We start from the raw sequence: 21,028 nt of genomic DNA on the forward strand, positions 1-21,028 counted from the left end.
CACCTCTTTATATCCGTTCAAACCTTTGTCTTTGAAGTCCTTTAATAAAGTGGAGCTGTGTTGAGCTCCTTTTCGCTTCAAAAAAAAAAAAGAAAATCTACCCAAGGTCCCGACCCATGGGACTGCCAATGAGAAGTTGGGTGTATATATCTGAAACTTCGTCTTTAAGGAAAAAAATAAATTAAATTTGGGCCTAAATATCTGAAAACTTCCTTCCTCTTTCCCTGATTAAATCCAGAAAACCAGGAAAGAGAAAAATAATCGGACAGAGATATGGTGCGTGTTCTTAGCAATATCTTGAGGGCACGCGTCATCGTCGCCACCATCTCCTTCTTCTTCTTCATCGTTGCAGCAAACAGTGATCAACAGATCAATTGCAGCAAAACATGTGTTGCACAAGATTGTAACAGTAAGTCCCCCCTTTAGATCCCAATGATTTTGATTTATTTTTTTTGTGGTTTTTTTTTTATTATTTTTGGTTAATGTAGGTGTGGGGATTCGATATGGGAAGTTTTGTGGGGTGGGATGGACTGGATGTCCTGGACAAAAACCATGTGATGATCTTGATGCTTGTTGTAAAGTTCATGATGAATGTGTGGAGAAAAAAGGTATGACCTTTTATTGATTGAATTGGTGTTGATTGTTGAATTGACCATTGAATTTGTGAAAAATTGAAGGTGTTTTTAGAATGTTTATTTGATTTTTATAAACACTTGATGTTTCTATTTTGCGTGAATTTCGTGGTGGAAAATTAAAGATGGTAATAGGGTTCAATTTTGTTTAGTGATTGATACAATTGGGTTTTAGGAAGAAGGTTGAATTGCAGATATGTCGTGTTAATGATCGTATCAGCTGTTTGGGGTGTGGAATTAGTCGAAAAATGAGTCATTTTTGTTGTCTACAACATTGTGTTGGAGAATTAGCTATTGTGCTGTTAATCCCTGATTCTTGGTATAATGAACCCTCTGGGTTGGGAAGCTCAGTAGAAGATTGGATTCGGATCCCATTGGCACTTAAGGTTGTTTGCAATTGGGTTGTACAAGAGATAACTTTTCTTTAGCATTTTTCTTTTTTCTAGGCTCCTGCTAGACAACTGGATCCTATGCTAGTAAGTTTCTAGAACTCTAAGGTGGAGTCTACATAGATGTCTTATTCGTCGTGGATTGGTGAGCTGCTTGGGTGAATAGGGCATGATTCCATGCCATATTGGAGTGCTAGCAACTAGCTAGCATGGGTGCTAGTTGTCTGGCATTTCCTTTACTTCCAAAAATCTTGTGTCTTTTGTGGGAGTTAGCGAAATTGAATAGGACAGATGGATTCTTAATTGTTCATTTCGGAGCCTTAAATATTTATAGCTTGGGCTTTGCTCTTTTTGCAAAATTTAATAGTACATGTGTTTTTTAATTTGTATTTTGGTACCCATATTTCGGTTCATGTAAATTGGTACATTGGGAACTTAGGAAGTAAGTTAATACAAATTTGGGTGTGTCATGTTAATGATAATATCAGATTTTTGGTGTTTGAGTGAAATAAAAGAAATTTTGTGTACAACCATGTTGTAAACAACTAGCTTTTGTGCTAGCAAGTCACTAGCACTGTGGTGGCTAGAAGCCATGTTCTCAGGCTTGACAAACCCTTTAGGTGGACAGGGGAATTCAGCAGTGACCATATAGTTGTTAGCAACCAGATTGCACAAAAGCTAGTTTTTTAGCAAATGCCTTTTTTCCTAGGCCTGAGCTAATTCCAAAGGTAAATAGCGTGTGGGATTCACTGCCACGTCGGATTGCTACTGCAAGCATGGGCGATAGTTGTCTAGCATTTTTCTATACTTCTGAACAACGTGTTTCTTTGATGGGAGATGAATTGAGATGATGCATTTTGTTCAGTCTGTAACTTTAACAAAAATATTGATAATTTGTAGCTTTTAACGATATAAGAGGTGTATTACTCGTGCTGAAAATGTGGCAGCCCTATGGGTACTATTAGAATTTGTAATCACATAGTTTGTTCTTGTGGTATCCTTTGTTGTTTGTGTGATTTACCACCTCTAGAATCAGTAGGAATGCTTGACCTCTTGAACTCCCATTAATGTTCGTTTCTGGATGTTTATGCCTTTGTACAATTCTGCACTTACTAAGTAGGTGTGCAAATTAGAAATCGAGATTTCTCTAGTACACACTAGATTTTCTTGTGTGTTTGTCGAATAAATGCTAGTCGCCCTCAACTCTTAAGACTCTCAACACCCTCTGAATTAGATACTTGGTTGCTTGTCGTATAACTATGTTTCATGACAATTTCTTTTACGCTTTGGATTTTCTGCACGATATTATTGAATGTTTGTCGCAGGTTCATTTGATGATGTTAAAATTCCAAAGCTTAGATATATGTGACAGGTTGAAACTTCTGCAGTTAATTCTTGAATTACCGGGGCACAATTTCGTTTAATTGTTATAATGAAGCTGAAAGTTTCATATTGAAGATTCATAAGTATCTGCACATGTTAAATTTTAAAACTGAACTCAATGCTCATGTGGATTTGTTATTTTTCTCCAGCAAGGTTGATGCTGATAATTGATTCTGTAACTTGAATTGGTTCTTTATCAGGGATGATGAGTGTCAAATGCCATGAGAAGTTCAAGAACTGCATAAGAAAAGTTCAGAAATCCGGGAAGACTGGATTCTCTCAAGTATGCCCTTACGAAACTGCAATGCCTACAATGATTCAAGGTATGGATATGGCCATTATGCTCAGCCAACTGGGCAGTCAAAGATTTGAACTCTAACAGAGTATAGAAGATACACGGGTGGAGACGAAGCATCTTTTACTTACAGAAATATTTATTCCAACCACATTGGTTGATTGTATTGCTATTGGAACCATTAGGATTTAACAGTGAACTAGTCATAACTGATGTTTTTCTCCGACCCATTCTCGTTCAATAGTTTTGTTTTTCTTCTCTCATCATGAACTATTATCAGAAAGAAATCATAATTATGAAAGTTTTGTTCGTCAATCATGGGTTCCAAATATTTGTAGTTACTGTTTTCAAGTTCTGTTGCGAGTTGGCTGTCTCTCTTGCTGGGTTCACTTGTTTGTAGTTTGTCTTCAGACACTACATCCGTCCGATGATCACTTTTCCTGGGACGGGGGAGTAGTAAAAGGGAATTATTTATGCAAGTAATGGCTTCTGCCATTCTTGTGCAAAAGAATGCCTAATTCACAGCAGGAGTATATATGCTCTGATTATCAAAGAGAACTAAACAACATAATATCTAAAAATTAATCTACTAAAATTCATTACACCATTGAAACAAAAGAAAAAATACCATGAAAAATTGAATGATCAGAATGAGTCTAAGCGCCAGCAACAACCATTGTTCAAGCATGCTTCTCGAGTAGTTTAAAATACAAGCAATCCATCCCAGAATTATAGAACATTCCAATCTGGTCGCCAGCTTCTAACCCCATGTCCTTAACAAATTCAGAAGCCCATTCACCTTGCAACACATAGGAATTATTAGTTGGCCAATTCTTGAAAACTAGGTGATGAACCTTCCAAGTATCGAACTCTATAACCTTCATGGGACACACATTTTCATCATTTAACCAACGCTGCACACGTTCGTCATCCCAATACGGGAATATGTGTTTCTCAACCATGTCATGAGTCAGAAGAAGTCTACTCAATCTATTAACATCACTTGGCTTAAGTTTCTTCTTGATTTCCCACGGACCATCATCCTTGAAGAGTGGTATAACAAATCTTGGTACTACTTGATTATTATTATCACAATCATATCTGTGATCAAGTACGGGTACCATCGCTTTACTGCACGCTTCAATATTTCGTAGTTTTTCCTCTTCTTGATCATCGTATTTGTTACGTAGGTAGAGTTTGTAGACCAGAGGTCTACTTTTAGATGATGCCACTGGTGCTATTTCTAATGCTGCTGCCATTGAAAGATTAGATGATGCCACTGGTGCTAATTCTATTGCATCGGCCATTGAAAGAACTTGTAAATAAACTCTTCTAATTGCTGGCAATGGTATGACCAGCGTGGTATTTATTTATAGCTTTTCATTACACTTGTAATATGATAGGAAAAGAAAACCGGTTTGTAGGATGTTCGGAATCACTTTTGGAACATATCCGAGTTAAATAACGTTTCGGTTTCTGTTTTGTTTTGATTTTTATTTCACCGCCATTTTTTCCTTCCTCTCGAACCGAGTTTTAATTTGCCTTCTTAGTATGATTATAACCTTAGAATAATTAATTTCGTGTATCTCTCGAATTTTTATTCAATGATGGACCTAGAAGTTTGCTTTGACTGGGTCAAATAAGGGAAATGCTTGAGTCAACTTATATTTATCACTAAATATCACTCTAAATAGTGTGTTTGTTTTTTTGCTGATTCGGCGTTTGAATCTGACTCGGCTCGAGTCACGTGTCAGGTTTTCTGTTTTTTATTTTGAATCAGATCGCGTGTCAGATTTAATCCCTGATTCGGATTCATTTGAGTCAGAGAATAAAATAAAACTGACTCATGTGACCAAACTATATTGGGACTCACATATTTTTTTTGAATCAGATGAATCATATGTGACTCAAAAAGAAATATATTGAGTCACATCCAATCGAGTCAGATGATATCAATCAAATCCAAATGAATCAGGTTTAGACGACTCAGATGAATCAAGAAAAAACAAACAAGGTGAACGACATAAAATTGAGTGGAGTCAGCGGATCCACTTGACCCCTCAAAGTATGCCACTGGTGACACATATGAGATGTTTTATTCCATTTTCTCTCCTCTTGAACCGAATTTTATTTCGCCTACGTATGTTTATGTTTGGAACCAAACGGGCCTTTCCGTGAGGAAAATTGAAAACATGGGATGTGATTAAAGAAGTAATCGGATTTGCCATTCGCCGCGCGAGCGGAGAGCTAACGGGCACACAAGAACCAAATGCCACTTATCATACGCCAGTACATATTGTTCAGCAAGTAACAACCGTTTCGAGTAAAACTATCAACTCAAGCCAATCAAGGCAAGAAAAGCATGAACACCAAGACATCATTCCAATTATTCACAAGGCAAAAAGTTAAGCGACCCAGAATTTAATCGTTTTGTATTTCTCAAAGTTTTGTTGAATATATTTTGATACTGTATTGAGATGTACACACGCCCAAATGAGATCTACTTAAATCGATAAAGAATCCAGTGCTAACAAATTTCGAACTCAGATCAATAACAATATCACTTAACGATTTTATTATTGTACTACCATAACATCTGCACCTATGAGATTTTAAATCCTTTTAATTTTGGAGAAGGTCCAACTTAATAAAGTCTAGCTTTTTCTCCAAACTTACTTTTGACGGATTTCAATTGTACCTAGAAACTATAGAAGACGACGAAAATGAAATGAGCATATAGCCGGGTAGTTTCCATAACGGAAATATACACGCAAAGACAACTACGAAAAAACGAGGAAGTCTATTATAGGGGTTCCAAAGATATGGTTTTAAGGGTTCATATGGATTCAAATATCTTAAATGTGGATGAGAGGTGATCTATTCTATAACAAAAAGTACAAAAATACCCTTTGAGAACTAATTTAATTATCTAATCCAAATCTAATTAAAACCTAAACTAAAAAAAAAATGTCTCTTCTTCTTCATCATATCTTCTTCCTTTTCTTCCATATTTTTCTTCTTAAAAGACGATTATCTTAGCCAATAATGATTATAATTTGGTCAGAATTGAAAAACCCGCACTTTTTTTTTGCTTTTAATTGCATAGATAAGTTAGATTTGATTAAACTCGGGTTTTAAAATTTTGTTTCAGAACTTAATACGGTTGTGAAACCAATATTTCTTAGCCATATTTATGGTTTACGATTAGAAAAACCAACTGTATTTATGGTTTGCGGTTAGGAAACCCAATCGTATTTTATATTTTTCAAAATTTTCCAATCGTAAGCTATCCTGGATTTGTCTACAGTTGCGATAAGATGAACTCCCAACCGTATGTTCACTTTTCCAGAAAAAAATCAAAAAAATTTCATCTTTGTTTTCTAATACTAATTATAAATCAAATTGTTAGTATAAACTAATCACTAATTTTAGTTTAGTTAATGAATCATTAACACTTTAATTAATGATATTCTAGCCATTAGCAAAATTAGTAGGATAAGAGATTTTGTTGATTACTATTTAATGACCCCGCTTTCTTCACTGAGCACTCAAAAACCAATGTTTGGAGCCCCTAGACTTCAAAAATAAACCCGGTCATGTCATGTGTATTAAGTTCTTTCGTTGAGATCCCCCACCCACCACCCACCCCATCCATATTCTAAGAAAGAAAGGTGTTTAGCAAAGACAGAGATGTTGAGAGTTCGTCTAGGTTGAACTTGGAGATCACATCTCGACCCACTAATCGATCATAGCTCTGTCCATTTGACTCTGTTTAACTGACCCATAATTCTAACTAGCCGCGTGCCTCCTGATTTTAATTCTCGCCAAAAGGGTGGTCGGATGCATTGTTATAAGTTACTTTTGAAATCTAGACAAACTAGATTTGTGCCCGTACTATGCATCGGGCATGTAATACACGCGAATATATTAGATTGAAGTGTTCATAATTCAATGGCTCAAGGCACAATGAACACTAATTAACAGGATGTTCTAGGAATTTTATACATATGATACTAAGATTTCATACCATATACGCGAGAATTAAAGAACTGGAAACTGCTTGTCATAAGTAATCTATAACTTCAAGTCTTTGACAGTCAATGGCGGAACCAGATTTTCAAAATGAGGGGGGTTAAAAAAAAAATTGCCACACCCATATAAATGTGGGAGAACACGTACCATTTCAGTTTCAAAGTACTAATGAAATAAGACTATTACTCGAGCGAAACAGCAATGTACAAAAATGTGCTATATGTTGATAAGAAAAACTTCCAAAGTATACATGATTAGTGCCTTGCAATAGATTTGTTTTAATTATAGAAAATAGGTACATTTTGAAAATTTCTTCTAAAAATATCAAACAAATAAATTAATACATAAATATAAGACTTTCGGACTATTATAGGCAAATGTCTATAGGTATTTACTATAATACCAGTAAAGTCCACACCTTTCAGTTAAAATAGGATTGGCTTCGTCTTAGTCAGCTGCAAACTCAGCAGCTTCGCTGGATTTTTATTTTTATAATATTAATTATATTTTTATATTTAATCGGTGACTATTAATCCAAGAAAAAAGAACAAAAGGGTTTGTCTGTTTGAAATTCTTTGGATGATTGGATGATCTCTTCTCCGAGGGTGTTGATTTTTTGAACCAAGGATGCGAAAACCCCAAAGTTACGAAAACCCTTACTATGTATTCTAGGTTATGAAACAAAAATCTTCATCAACTTCGTGTATGATTTAGGGTTTATAAGTTATTGTTTTTTATTTTAGGGTTCTTGCCTGGTTGCCGAAATGAAATACCTTTTTGTTTTCATCTTTAGGAGATAACATAAGAAAGTTGTTTTTCAGGATTTAGGATTCTTAATTTTATTATAATGGATCCATTAATCTTATTCTAGTGGATTTAGGGTTTTTGTTGTTTTGCCGTGGAAAAAAAAAAGTGTTTTCTGTGATTTGGGAACATGTGAAAGAAGATTAGAGCTATGTGAAGGTATAAATCTGTCTCTCCCTTTTCATCCTGGTGAATAGCTTTGAGTTACTAATCGCTTGAAACAATTTGAATTCTTTTCTTTAGACCAGGAAATTCCATTATTTCTCTTGGGCTCTACACCAGATAGTTGGATTCTTGGATGTACTTTACTTGCCATTGCTCCAGTTTGTACTTCTGTCTGGAACATAATCCAGGTGCTGTTTGTATATCTACCAATTATGAATTCATGCATTTCTTAGATATTATGGAGATTTATAATATTTTTGTTTCTCATTTAAAAATAGGTTAAAACAGTAAAAGTTTTTGTTTCTCATTTAAAAATAGGTTAAACTAGTAAAAGAATTCTCAGAGCCGACGAATATTGTAACCCTTTACAGTCGCTTATGGAACAATTCAATGTGTAATTATATCTGTAATTGCGGAAAGAGATCCATCTGCGTGGATCATTACAGATAAAATGGAGCTAAGCAAGATTCTACTATCCCTAAGAAGATTTCAATTTGATCATATCATGTTTCCTGGTTGTATTTGTTGCTAGTATAGGTGACTTTTGGGTTTGAATATATCAATGTTAGGCAGTTGTCGGGAGTATTTTTGTGGTACTGTGCTAAGATGGTGTATGCGTACAAAAGGCCCTCCTTTTAAATCTATGCTCAAACCATTCACCGTTTTTATTGTCGTCAGTCTTGGTTTCCTGTTCTTTGGCCATACTTTTCATTTTGGAAGGTATGCACTTCGCTATAATCATCTCATCCATGGTATTTATTCCATTGATGCCTCCTATATATCGACCCAGTTGGTTTCTGTCTTCTTTAAAACTGCAAAATGTTGCATCTGTATAACTAAAACGTGGTGCTTGGATACTCTTTGGTTTGTGTTGTTATTTACGTCAAGGTAGAGGGTTTTCATTTATTGAATTTTTATCGCTTTGAACTTGTGATAACTCATTGATTATGATAAAAATATGGGGATTTTTATTTGATAATTCTTGCACCGGACTGTTGAACTGTGATTACTCTCCAACATTTACATTTTATTTCCCTGAAGATTTAGTAAGATCTGCAACCATCGAAGTTCTGATTTCCATCAATATGATTGTTTGAGAGCTAATAAATCAACTTTGCTTGGGGCCTAGAGGCTGGGGTTCCATTTTTCTGGACAAAAGAATTTATTAATGCAGCACTGTATATTGATCCAGAGTGGAGATTAGATTTTTAATTTATCCATATTTGTGTGTTTCACTTGCAGCTTGCACAGTTTTATAAAACAAGATTTTGGTGTTGAGGCGAACTGTCGCAGGGAAGAAGTGCAAGATCGCCATTGAGCAGTTTCAAGGTTGTTATAAGGAAGCATACAATCAGTTGCCATATATCCCTGGAACAAGGTTTTGAACAAGGTTTCCCACCCTCTCCTTTTCCGCATTAGCACACCTTTGTATGTGTAGCATTCTTACGTTGTTTTATAACTAGAACTACTATTCTTGAGATCATTACTAACCCAAAACTATTGTCATAGGTGCCAAGTTATGTGTATTCCCGGAGAGGTTCCAACAAAACATAAAGATTCAATGCCAGTGGTGAAGAACAGGTAAATAGGTGCAATTGGAAACACTATTATGGCAGTTTTATTTCATTAATCCTACAATATCTAGTTTTATTCTCTTATAGTAATGAGTGTAATGACTTCTGCACAAATGTTTATCAATGCAATTGTGTTTTGTAGGACGTATATCCACCCCCAGAAATACAGGGATGGCTACAGAAAGATTACGACTTACTCCAGCTTGTTGTCTTTAAAAGAACTACGTGAAAAATTGGAAGACCATGAGCAAGCCATTTTCCGAACAACTGCAATTGGGCATCTTCTTGACATGCCAGAAGAACAGTCGTGGTCTGGGGCGTTAGTTAATTACTTATTGTCTAGGGAGGTTTCCTACCCTGTTGTTCCCGGAGAAAATGTTGGAATATTTTCAACGCCGCTAACCAAAGGGGGGTCCTGGGGGCATCGCCCCCCAGGATGGATTGCTTGTATTTTAAACTACTCGAGAAGCATGCTTGAACAATGGTTGTTGCTGGCGCTTAGACTCATTCTGATCATTCAATTTTTCATGGTATTTTTTCTTTTGTTTCAATGGTGTAAATGAATTTTAGTAGATTAATTTTTAGATATTATGTTGTTTAGTTCTCTTTGATAATCAGAGCATATATACTCCTGCTGTGAATTAGGCATTCTTTTGCACAAGAATGGCAGAAGCCATTACTTGCATAAATAATTCCCTTTTACTACTCCCCCGTCCCAGGAAAAGTGATCATCGGACGGATGTAGTGTCTGAAGACAAACTACAAACAAGTGAACCCAGCAAGAGATGTTGGAATATTTTCAACGCCGCTAACCAAAGGGGGGTCCTGGGGGGCATAGAATTTTTTGAACTGACGGTTTTATTTGGCCGATAAAAGCCTGTTCGAAAATTTCGAATCCAAAAGACACCATTGATGTCTGTTGATGAAGGAACCTGACGTTTCGTGAATAGAAACCTGTTGGCGAATAAAAACCTATTCCCAACAGGTGCAAAACCCTTTATAAATAGCTTCTCCCAGTTTCGTTTAACATATAAGAAAAATCAATCTGTTTTCTCTGTTTCAAAAAGCATCATCAGAAATCAGAAATCTCTTTGTGTGTTCTTGATTGAATCAAGGGGTACAAACCTTGAATTCAGTTTTCGTTGCAGGGCTTTCATTGTATCCTGAAGGCAATATTTCGCATACCTGTTGTAATCGCCAATTGTTATTGGGAGGGTAGAAATATTTGTCTAAAAGAAATTTATACAAGCCTTGAGAGTTTTGGAGTGCAACACTTTCTTCTCTGATTCATTCATCCTTTGTGAAACCCAATTTTTTCCAACAGAAAAGGCCGAAGAAAAAGTCGTAGAAACATGGTTCAGGGTTTGTGACGAGGAATTTGGCTTCGGGAAGGTTCCTGACAAGAAATCAGGCTCTATAAAGATTTGTGACAACCCTTTTGACAAAGATCTCTGCTTTGGGAAGCTCGAGTTTACTTTGATTTCTGGTCTTAGTTTTAGGAAGCCAGATCAAGCCTTTATCTGTCCAGCGGAACCATCTACCCTTAAGACAAGGTATTTTTCCACCATTGACAGCGTAAAAGGTTCTCATCTGAGGGATTTTATATTAGGCAAAGAGGTTGAATCTAGTTCAAAAAAGAAAGAACCTAAAAACACAAAGGTTAAACTTGAAAGTAAAAACAAAGTCATAGTAGCCGAGAAAAGGGTTGATTGTTCTAGTGAAGAAAGGGTCAAAGTGGCTTTATTGTATTTTGTCCACTTCTTCCTTCTGGGGCATGCAAATGATGCTAATGTCGAGGATGAGTTCTGGCACCTTGTCGACAACCTTACAGAGTTTAACAAGTATCCTTGGGGGGAATTAGTGTACGACAGGACCATTACAAAAATTAGGTCTGCGTTGGTCTATCAAACCAACAATTACAAGAAGGAAGGACTACCGACTTTTAAGTCTCAAGGATTGCCGCATGTGCTGGTGGTAAGATGAATTTTCTTGATGTAATGCATTATATGTCTAATATAATAATCGAAGCTGTGTGCGTTGTAGGTTTGGGCCTTTGAAATTTTCCCGGGACTGCTTCAGAAGTTTGGAGAAAGAAAAGATAGTATAGGGTGGCAGCCACATATCCTTACTGTGTTGGAGTAGTATCGAATGTCCGATTATAATCCGGGTATTGTTCAGCTCCCCAAGGTAATTTTGGACTGCTAAATGGGCTTCTTTCAGCACTTTCGTATGCAGCCTCATCATCACCACTGTGTGTAGGGACAACCCTGCTAACAGTAAAACAATCTTTGATCACCACATAAATAACAAAATCTAAATTGTAATACTTGGAACAAAAAAAATTTACCACCAGCAATAAAAAAATCAGATCAACATACTTGCGTTATTACTTTGCGTTTGTGCATATTGAATGCAGAGTTAAATCCAAATCGATACAACAAGAGTTTGTGATTTTAATGCACCAAACCCTAGCTACCGGCAGAAGAAAGAATAAATGTCGTGCCTAATTTATGACTTCTTTTTATACTGATTCAACCTAACAAATACACATGTTCTTATCTTTCTCCAAAAATTAAATTAAAATCTTTCCCAATTAATAATACAACTTATATTAGTTAACTTTCTAACCCAATCCTAATTACTCCTATATGCATATATAAATAATACTATAGATTCAATTTCCATTTACTTCTCTATTATACCTAAAATTCTGCGTATCTCCATTTATGACTAAATGAGAAATAATAATAAGAGGACAAAATGAGAAAATATAATTAAGGCAGAAACGCAAGAGTACTGAAGTTTGAGATAAAACTAAATAATGAGAATATATAGAAATAAGTTTGACTAAATAAGTAATGAGAATAGAAATGATCAGACAATAACTGTAATTAGTTAGCACAATTGTCTAATATAGACTTTATAAACACCAAATATAGACGATGACTGTAATTAGTTGGCACAATCGAAGAATGAGGATTATTAGTTTAGGACCAAATGCATACCGTGCTAGTCTCCGGGAGCGCTTTCCCTGACTGCAACGACTATAACAGAACGGCAGCTACGCTATGGAGAGGGGACATCGATGAGACTGCGAAAAATAAACTCAAGAAAATTGCCATCAATGCTCGAACATTAGAGCATAACTGCGAGTACGTCAGTACCAAAGTATTACAATTTAACTAATATGGTCTTTGTGGACCTTGTAGTCCTCATAGTACAGCCGAACACCACAATTTCCCATAGCAGTTTAACTAATATGCACTATAAACAACACCAATTGGTTCTCAGAATGCTGGAGTACACTACTTAATCAGTAACATATCGTTTACCCACAATACCAATCGCCAATTGACTCTGCTAATGCCTGTCAAAAATTATTATCTCATTGTTAGTTCCATATACCTGTACTCAAATTTTTTCTTAACTCTTACGAAGAACCATTACTAAAACCTTAAATAAAAAAACTCGTGGAAGTCGGCAAACACAAATACTTCCTTGAAGCATTTTATCAAACAGTAAATGAGCAATAATATTTTCTTTTCGTTTAACAGAAAAAATCATAATGGATCAAAAGAGGAGGTCTAAAAACGTGAAAGAAGAGATACAAATTCCAAAGAAAGAAAGAAAGAAACAAACAAAACAAAAAAACAAAACAATTGGGATCTGAGAAGATTAACTATAATTTCAATCTTTACTTTTTCTAACCTAATCAAAAAAATTAGGATAAAGGAAAAGATTAAGTTGTTTGGATTTCCGGTGTACATACCGCGAATGAATTTGGCACGATCAAATAATGGTCTGATAAGAAATTCGGAAGACAAATTGTGGAAGAAACCCATGGACAAGCAAAATTGAACTTGTAATCAAACCCTAACTTTGATGGTGTCGCCTTAGACAGACATCATATGATATGAAGAAGGAGAATAACACAAAAAGAAGAAGAAGAAGAAGGAGAGGAGAAGGAGAGGAACAAGGTGATGGAGGGGTAGACTTTAGCATATGATGCTGTGGTATACTTCTACGAGGAAGGAAGGAAGGAAAATGAAATAAGAACGAAAAATTAAGACGTCAAAGTGCAAACTTTTGTGGACCTTGAAAGAGGTGTAATAGAGATGTAAGGTTAAAAAAATTAAATAACACTATTGGGATGATGACGTAGATGGTTTGGTCCGGACCTTAGTTTTAAAAATGAGGACCTTCCTTAGCCCACGTGGTGCTTATCTGGCACCTAAGGTCTGGACACCAAGTCTAATGGTCCAGATCTTCCTGAACATATGTGACTCCTAGGTGGTAACCCATATTTGAGATTTTTAAAAGGTCCAGACTTTAGCAAGAAAAAATCCGTATTTTTTTGACCTATTTTTTTAAAACAAATTCCAATTATAGTATTTTTGAATAATCTCAAAAGATCCGGTTAGAGGTCCGGACTTTAAATTATGGACCTTAACAATAAACCAAATATCTTATTTATTTTAACTTTATTCTTTTGAATAAACAAAGTTATGATTTGATTAAAAATACAAAATAAAATTTGATACAATACAATCATCTTTTTTAAAGATGTAGCTATACAAAAACCAAAAGTTATACAACAAGCAAAAAAGAATAAAAAAAATGAATAAACACCTTTCCTCCGGAAAAAAAAAATTAGTTCAAACATTCGCCTTGTATTCCTAACCGTAGATTTCGTCTCATTCGCTTTACCCTCCTTACTTAAGCAGACATTCACGTTAACCAATTTATTTACCCATGATGGTATTTGAAAATAATTACAACGAACATGGAAGGTCCACTAATTTTTAAGACAACATTGTAATAAAGTTATTTGTTAGGGGTAAAAATGGTACACAAACCCATATTTGTGTATTAATTTACATTTTCGATATTTTTGAAAGACACACCCAAAAATGCCATATTTTTCTTAATTACGCCGATAGATTTCCACTCCACAAAAGCTTGATTAACTGGAACTGGATCAAATGCATGTTTCCAAAGTATATATAAGACTAAAGCAGAAGAGTAGCTTTTGAATTACTGTAATTGCAGGGACTTAGATACATACGATACTGCGACGTGGAGACTGAAAATACCAATAATCAACACACGGAATATTGGGATGAAGCTTATATTGGACCCTTGCCCAACAGAGTAACTATAGTTTGAAGCAGTGCAGTTAAGTTTTCAGTAGTGCAATTACTTCTTCGTATCCTCTATGCCTGTATGGATACTTGGGATTTTACCATGTTCATTTTTGATAATCCATACATGGTGTTAATTACTACAAGATGTGTACAATCTTTTATCATATGGTCCTTCAAAGTATATGATTCAGGATCCATTTCTGGGTACTCATAGATGAGTTTACTGCATAACAACGAAAATGTCGGCGAACAAAATTAAGGAAACCGTATGAAGGCACCTTCGCAGATCTATAATGCATTTTCACCCTAGCATTTGCATTACTTCCTTTGAAGTAATATACGCAGGTAGGATAAAAAAAAGAACACCAATAAATTTAAACCAATAGTGTGCATTCCATATTCACCATTAGGCGTTTAAAAGCACAAGAGATCATGAGTAAGAGAAGCTTTGGATACAATTCAGCTGACGTACCCAATTGAATTCAAGCATGAAAATATTGACTCTTCATTGACAATCTCTTTGGAACTGTCTTCTACAGTGTACGTTGATGAGTTTCTTAGTGTTCTCTCAACATTCTTTGTCCAATGATATAGTGCCAAGCTATATACGCAGAAAGAAAATGTTAGGTCTGGGAGGTTGAATTTTTATCTTGGAGTATGAAAATAATAGGCCATACACACCAAGTAGAAGATGAATACAACTGTAAAACTTCAGCTTTATCTCATGCACCAAAAATTAGAGAACAAGTAGTGTTCCATTGTTTCACAAAAACAAAATTAAAGCATGGCTAATGTTCTGTAATGAAACAAACACTTAGTAAGCAACTACTTTGAACCAATTAAACAAACACTTAGAAAGCAATTCTAAGACTGCACAATATGGACTAAATCTTCCTTTTTGTTCTATATTCTTCTTCTTCTTCTACTCTGCTAACAAGAAACACAAATATGAATATGGTGGACTAAACAGGTGTGATTGGTGGACTAAACTGATGAGTATGGTGGGCTAAACTGATACAATTTTTTTTGCAAAGGGTGAATTACTACCTTGGTGACGTTTTGTAAGAAAAAAGAGGGGCTACAACCAGGTTTAGTCAACCTGTGCTTCCGCCCCTGTCGACAGTATATCTTATAAACAGAATTACCAGCATATTCAATAGTAATTTCTTGGCAAGTTCAGAGTAAACAGCTTCCGCAGTAAATGTATACCTAATACTCAGAGCAAAAAGAAGGTAGTAAGCCAGAATCATAGAGAGAGATTACATAAAATAAGAGAAGATATAATGGCCCATATTACATATTGCCTGCCCGCGTCCATACTCTCCTTCGAAATCAGACTTGGTTGAGTTGCGGCTTTCAAATTGTTGTAGTCGATGCACGCGTCCATCAGTTTAGCCTTCAACCTTGTTGCTGTATTCAAGCAGAGAGGAGAGCTCTCCTGATCAATTTTTTGCTCATTTTTCTGTATTTCTACAACCCTCATGATGAAATTATTCACGTTGTTCATCCTCATTTTCTCTTCAAATCAGGTGCAACTCTATAATTCCTCTCACACCTACTGTTAGAATTCCATCCAACAAAACGGACTAATAACTCAACTGCAAACGTGCCTTTAAGATTATCTACCATTTGAGAGATCAGAGTAAAGAGTTCAGCTGGTTGACACTGACATAAGTGGAAAGTTCAAGTGAAGAACCAAAATTCATGCACTAAATTTGACAGAAAAAAAGTAACATTATTAGGAAGTATAATATGAGACTCTAATTAGGAGATATAATTTAGTTTAGTTTGAGTTATATTAGGAATTGAATATCTTGAGAACCAAGTCTTGTGTCTTGAGAACCAAGTCTTGTGATTGTATAAATAGCTTGAAGAATTAATGAGAAAGATACACCAAATTATTATCAATATAGTCTTTTAATGTTTCCGCGTTTATACTCTCCTCTCTCTTGCTCTCTTGCTCGACCCTCCCTCAAGATGGAGCATGGAGATCACGAATTCCCATCTTGGACAAAAGAAATTTAAACTGAGCCTAACGCTCTTCCGAAAATATCTTCCAATCATAGTTTAAGGACGTTTCGGTCCCCTTCGTAGTTTAAGGACGTTTCGGTCCCATATTCGTAGTTTAAGGACATTTCGGTCATCTTCGTAGTTTGAGGACGTTTCGGTCCCATCTTCGTAGTTTAAGGACATTTCGGTCCTCTTCGTAAGAATGTTAGGTCCATCTTTGTAGTTTAAAGACATTACGGTCCAAATGGAAGTTTAAGGACATTACGGTCCCCTCTTCTTAGTTTAGGGACGTTGCGGTCCTAATTATAGTTTAAGGACATTGCGGTCCTCGTCGTTTCTTCGGTAGAATACTTCTCGTACTCTTGGTTTTTTTTCTTCAATAGAATACTTTTCGTACTCTCTCGACAACTCATAGGATTTTAACCTACTATTGTTGTTTTTTTTCTTATCACCTCTTGGTGATTTTTTTTTTTCGCACAACCTTGCTGTTTCTTTTTCTCTTCTTCTCTTCTTCTCTTGTTCCAGTCACGCTTTTGTTGCGAAAACCGTCACACTTCTTTGTTTTTAATATTTTATTACAATCTTTTTTTGTCTCGTTTCTTTCTTCCTTCTTAAACGTTGTTGTTGTTTCTCCTACTCTTCAGCGTAGACTACTTTCAGTCAAGCTTATGTTTGCAAACCATTCAGGCATTTAAGCAAACACCTTATGTGCATATCACAAACTACAAGGAATGAAAGAGTTTGGTATGGTTTCTAACTCTTGCCACATCTTCTTCCCTGCAAATTTTATTTCATTCACACTCATAACATTCATTCAATTCAACAGAAACACCAAAATCTTCTAATTCATCTCAAACTCGTCGAGCACCTTTTTAATCTCCATTAACATCGTCTCTTCTTAGTCACCAACACCGGACCATGGATGGATAACCATCTAACACCATCACTCCAGTCACCAAATTACGACAACAGGTTCCTCAATCTAAGAAGAGGAGACTGTAATGTCCTTAAACTTCCATTGGGACCGTAATGTCCTTAAACTACGAAGATGGGACCGAAACGTTCTTAAACTACGAAGGAGACCGAAACGTCCTTAAACTATGATTGGAAGATATTTTCGGAAGAGCGTTAGGAAAGATCAATTTAAATTTCTTTTGTCCAAGATGGGCATTCGTGATCTCCATGCTCCATCTTGAGGGAGAGTATTAGGAAGTATAATAGGAGACTATAATTAGGAAATATAATTTAGCTTAGTTTGAGTTATATTAGGAATTGAATATCTTGAGAACCAAGTCTTGTGATTATATAAATAACTTGAAGAATTAATGAGAAAGATACACCGAATTATTATAAATGTAGTCTTTTAATGCTTCCGTGTTTATACTCTCCTGTCTCTTGCTCGATCCTTAACAAACATAGAGCTTCAAATAGTGTAAAAATAAATAGTATCACCTCTATTGGTTGAGAAGCTAACGGTTGCAGATACTATTCAAGAGATGAAGAAAACAATGAAAGATGATTCAGCGGTGGAGGCGCATATAAGAAAAAAATTAAAGCAGACTGATGGATGAAACCATAGCTTTATAAGGATGGTTAAACGTACATCGCCAGCTTTGCTGATACATATTTTGGTTTCCTAATGTAGTTTTGAGTCCTAATACGATAGGTTAACGGTTTCAATTTTGAAATTAAATTTGGATAGAATTCCAACATGGTAGGTCACAGTTATACGTTGCCAAGTGTCCTCACCAAAACGCTCGTTTCACAAAACTCAAAAAAGCGACGGTTTTGACCAATAAGAAGCGAGGGTTTCATCACTATTCAACATGAAAACTTTATTTATCTAGGTCTTTAAGTCTTTAGATAAAAAAAATAAAAATTTGTGAAACAAATTTTTTCGTTGTTGATTTACGTGATTGATATCTGCTTTTAAAGAAACAAAACTTTGAATAATTTTGATACCCAAACATGTTGAGTATGTTATTAGGAGGCTTCATCTGTTAAAATTCTTTTAGAGAGCTAATGGGTTAAATTATTGTTACATGCAACCTACAATATTTGAACATGCAAACCCCAATATTTCTTGGCTCTGATAGATGGTAATTTTACTAAAGAGCTTAAAAATTTACATCATGACACTCTTTTGCTAGTAATAAAAAAACAATGCTAGTAAGTACAAAATCCAAGGAGCAAAATTACAGTGTATAACATATTTTGAGATATCATCATCAACCTCATTACTATTTCTACATATTATGTAACGTGGGAAAGCATGTAGTGTTTTTTCCCAAACTTTCCCAAATTGTAGATTGATAGGAGGTGCATTTTTTGTGAAGCCCCCCTAATGATGAGGAAACCGTAGATTTATAGGAGGTGCACTTTTTGTGAAACCTCCTAATAATGAGGACTCGAACTCCACGCTATGTAGCACGAGACTTTGAGTCTCGAGTGAGACTGGAGTTTCATTCTGATCATTTACTAATTTATATTTTTACGCAGTTAAGAAGGAACTTCTGAATCGATGGCAATTAACAGGCTTTCATCGGTTTTTTTGTTCCTATTTTTTCGGATCCATGAGAACCTCAGGAGAACTTTTTTCTTTTAGAAGATAGAAGGGAGAAATAATCAACCTACAATAATCGGAAACCAAATTTTTTTTTCCGATATATCATTTCTGAATTTTTGGGCCAGTTTGCAATTTGCAAATACATAAGGAAAAAAAATAAAGGCATCTAAATAAACTTTCCTAAGAGTATGGGCTATGGGTAGTCTCTAAATGAGACTAACTCCTTCATTTTGAAGGAGCACTCAATTAACCGAAAGAGGGATCCCACTGTCGGATATGAGGAAAAGAAGACTAGGTGGGAGACTATCCCCGTCGAGATAAATAGTCTAAAAAAATAATACCCAAAATGCTCTTACACGGGGGACTGTCTCTCTTCCAAAGAAAAAAAATTGTTACATGGGAGACAGTCCACCATATAATGCAGTTGTTTTTGCTACACGAGAGAAGGACCCCCGTGCAGCTCAAATTTTTCACACGGGACAGTCCATATAATCTCCATTACCAACTCATTCATCCGAACAAGTGTATGAAAGAGTTGGCGGTGAAAATGGGGTGAAAGACTCTCATAGAGGACTCTAAGTTGTAGCCACTCCTTCAAAATGAAGCAGTAACACTACTCATAGAATTTGTTCTAAGAGCAAGAGATATGAAATAAGTGTTAAGAACAATCATTCACTGTCAAAACCAATGAGGGACTAGCTCAATAAATGTTTTTGCGACCATGGGAAACTAATTTAATTGACTAAGCGGCTGATGTTTACCACCTGGGGAGAAAAATTCTCTCCAAGCGGCTGAATACATGCCTCCTCGTATCTTTTTTTTTTTTTAAATAAAACCTAATAATAGGTCCCGTAGAGTTTTAAATTAATAAAACTTAAAAAATATGTTTGAGAGGAAAATGTTTAACCGCTCAAAGTGTTTTGTTTTCTTCCAAGCGGCTAATTTCCATTGTCGCCCACTTCTTCGACTTAACAGAGTGTATGAATGATTATTGAGGTATGAGTGAGTGTTCTCACTCCATAATAGCACCTATTTTGGTTTTTTTTGATCAAACTCATCATCCATATTACCCTCGTTCTGATCATGCTTTGGTTAGTCTTGTAGTCCTTATTAGTGTTCTCTAAGTCTACAGGTTTGTTAGTTAGTTAGTTTTCTTAGCTTCGTATTTGTAGTACTTGTCCTTGTCATCTATCTATAAGTTTGTATCAATATAAAAGTGTTTATTTCAAAAAAAAAAAGAAAGAAAAATGAATATCACCCTCGTTCTATAGTTGTTGCTTTTTTTAAGAAAGAAACTACATTAAGAATCTAACTATGTAAATACATATAAAAGGAGTATTTAATGAGATCTCCAAACTCGTAAGTGGAGACTCGTTTCGCTGACCTCCTACTTGAGAGTCAGGCTCCTGATCAATTGGGCTAACCCCTGATGGACCTCCTCCTCGTTCCATAACTTGCTCTAAGAGCAGTTCCTATGGAATGAACAAATTTGGACTTTGTTCATTTTGCTCCCACTATGAGATCAACAAACACGAAAAATGGATGATCAAGTCAACATAATTGTTGATTTGAACATCGAGAAGGAACACCCAGCGCGCGCTTGAGGGAAGGACGCGTGAGCCTAGGTAATCCACGCGTGCCAAGATAAAACGCGGGCGTTTCCACCACAACCGCGGGCGTTCCTACCACAAACTCCGGCGTTTCTACCACAAACGCCCACTGCAAATTCTGTTATCTTACTAATATTTATCTCACTTTATCCTATTTTATCTCACTTTTATCCTATTTTATCTCACTTCATCCTATTTTATCTCACCAAAATATTATATTTTATATTTGAACTTTATCCTACGAAGCATTTTATATTAAAAAGAAATACTAGTGGGTCCCTAGAAAACCAAATCTGTTCATTTTACTCTGCTTTACCATAGTGGAGAAACCCGTTTAACCATCTACGTGGCTCAACAAAATTTTGAGTTTGAACATTACCGTAGGAATTGCCCTAAGCAAAACATACTCCTCCGATTCAACCCA

The 21,028-nt window shown here is 35.7% G+C and overlaps 2 protein-coding genes and 2 long non-coding RNA genes across 4 annotated transcripts; 2 read left to right on the forward strand and 2 right to left on the reverse strand.

Moving 5' to 3' along the window:
• The first annotated feature begins 183 nt into the window (after positions 1 to 183).
• Positions 184 to 3,014, forward strand: LOC113295018 (probable phospholipase A2 homolog 1). The gene is made up of 3 exons (XM_026543381.1): positions 184 to 409; positions 489 to 608; positions 2,605 to 3,014. Exons 1-3 carry the CDS (start codon positions 274 to 276, stop codon positions 2,781 to 2,783), a joined length of 435 nt encoding a protein of 144 aa, XP_026399166.1. The 5' UTR covers positions 184 to 273; the 3' UTR covers positions 2,784 to 3,014.
• Positions 3,015 to 3,379: 365 nt separating this feature from the next.
• LOC113293995 (putative B3 domain-containing protein At1g78640) lies at positions 3,380 to 4,006 on the reverse strand. The gene has a single exon (XM_026542430.1). It carries the CDS (start codon positions 4,004 to 4,006, stop codon positions 3,380 to 3,382), a length of 627 nt encoding a protein of 208 aa, XP_026398215.1.
• A 3,359-nt stretch (positions 4,007 to 7,365) lies between these two features.
• On the forward strand, positions 7,366 to 9,723 carry LOC113293462. Its single transcript, XR_003332322.1, has 5 exons — positions 7,366 to 7,694; positions 7,779 to 7,888; positions 8,943 to 9,090; positions 9,210 to 9,281; positions 9,417 to 9,723. It is a non-coding gene; the product is annotated as an uncharacterized LOC113293462 (long non-coding RNA).
• A 1,185-nt stretch (positions 9,724 to 10,908) lies between these two features.
• Positions 10,909 to 13,277, reverse strand: LOC113292776. The gene is made up of 3 exons (XR_003331862.1): positions 13,044 to 13,277; positions 12,280 to 12,641; positions 10,909 to 11,541 (listed from the first exon to the last, which is right to left on the reverse strand). It is a non-coding gene; the product is annotated as an uncharacterized LOC113292776 (long non-coding RNA).
• Between the last annotated feature and the right edge of the window lie 7,751 nt (positions 13,278 to 21,028).

The sequence above is a fragment of the Papaver somniferum genome, chromosome 7 (genome assembly GCF_003573695.1).
Source record: "Papaver somniferum cultivar HN1 chromosome 7, ASM357369v1, whole genome shotgun sequence".
In the NCBI taxonomy this organism is placed as follows: domain Eukaryota; kingdom Viridiplantae; phylum Streptophyta; class Magnoliopsida; order Ranunculales; family Papaveraceae; genus Papaver; species Papaver somniferum.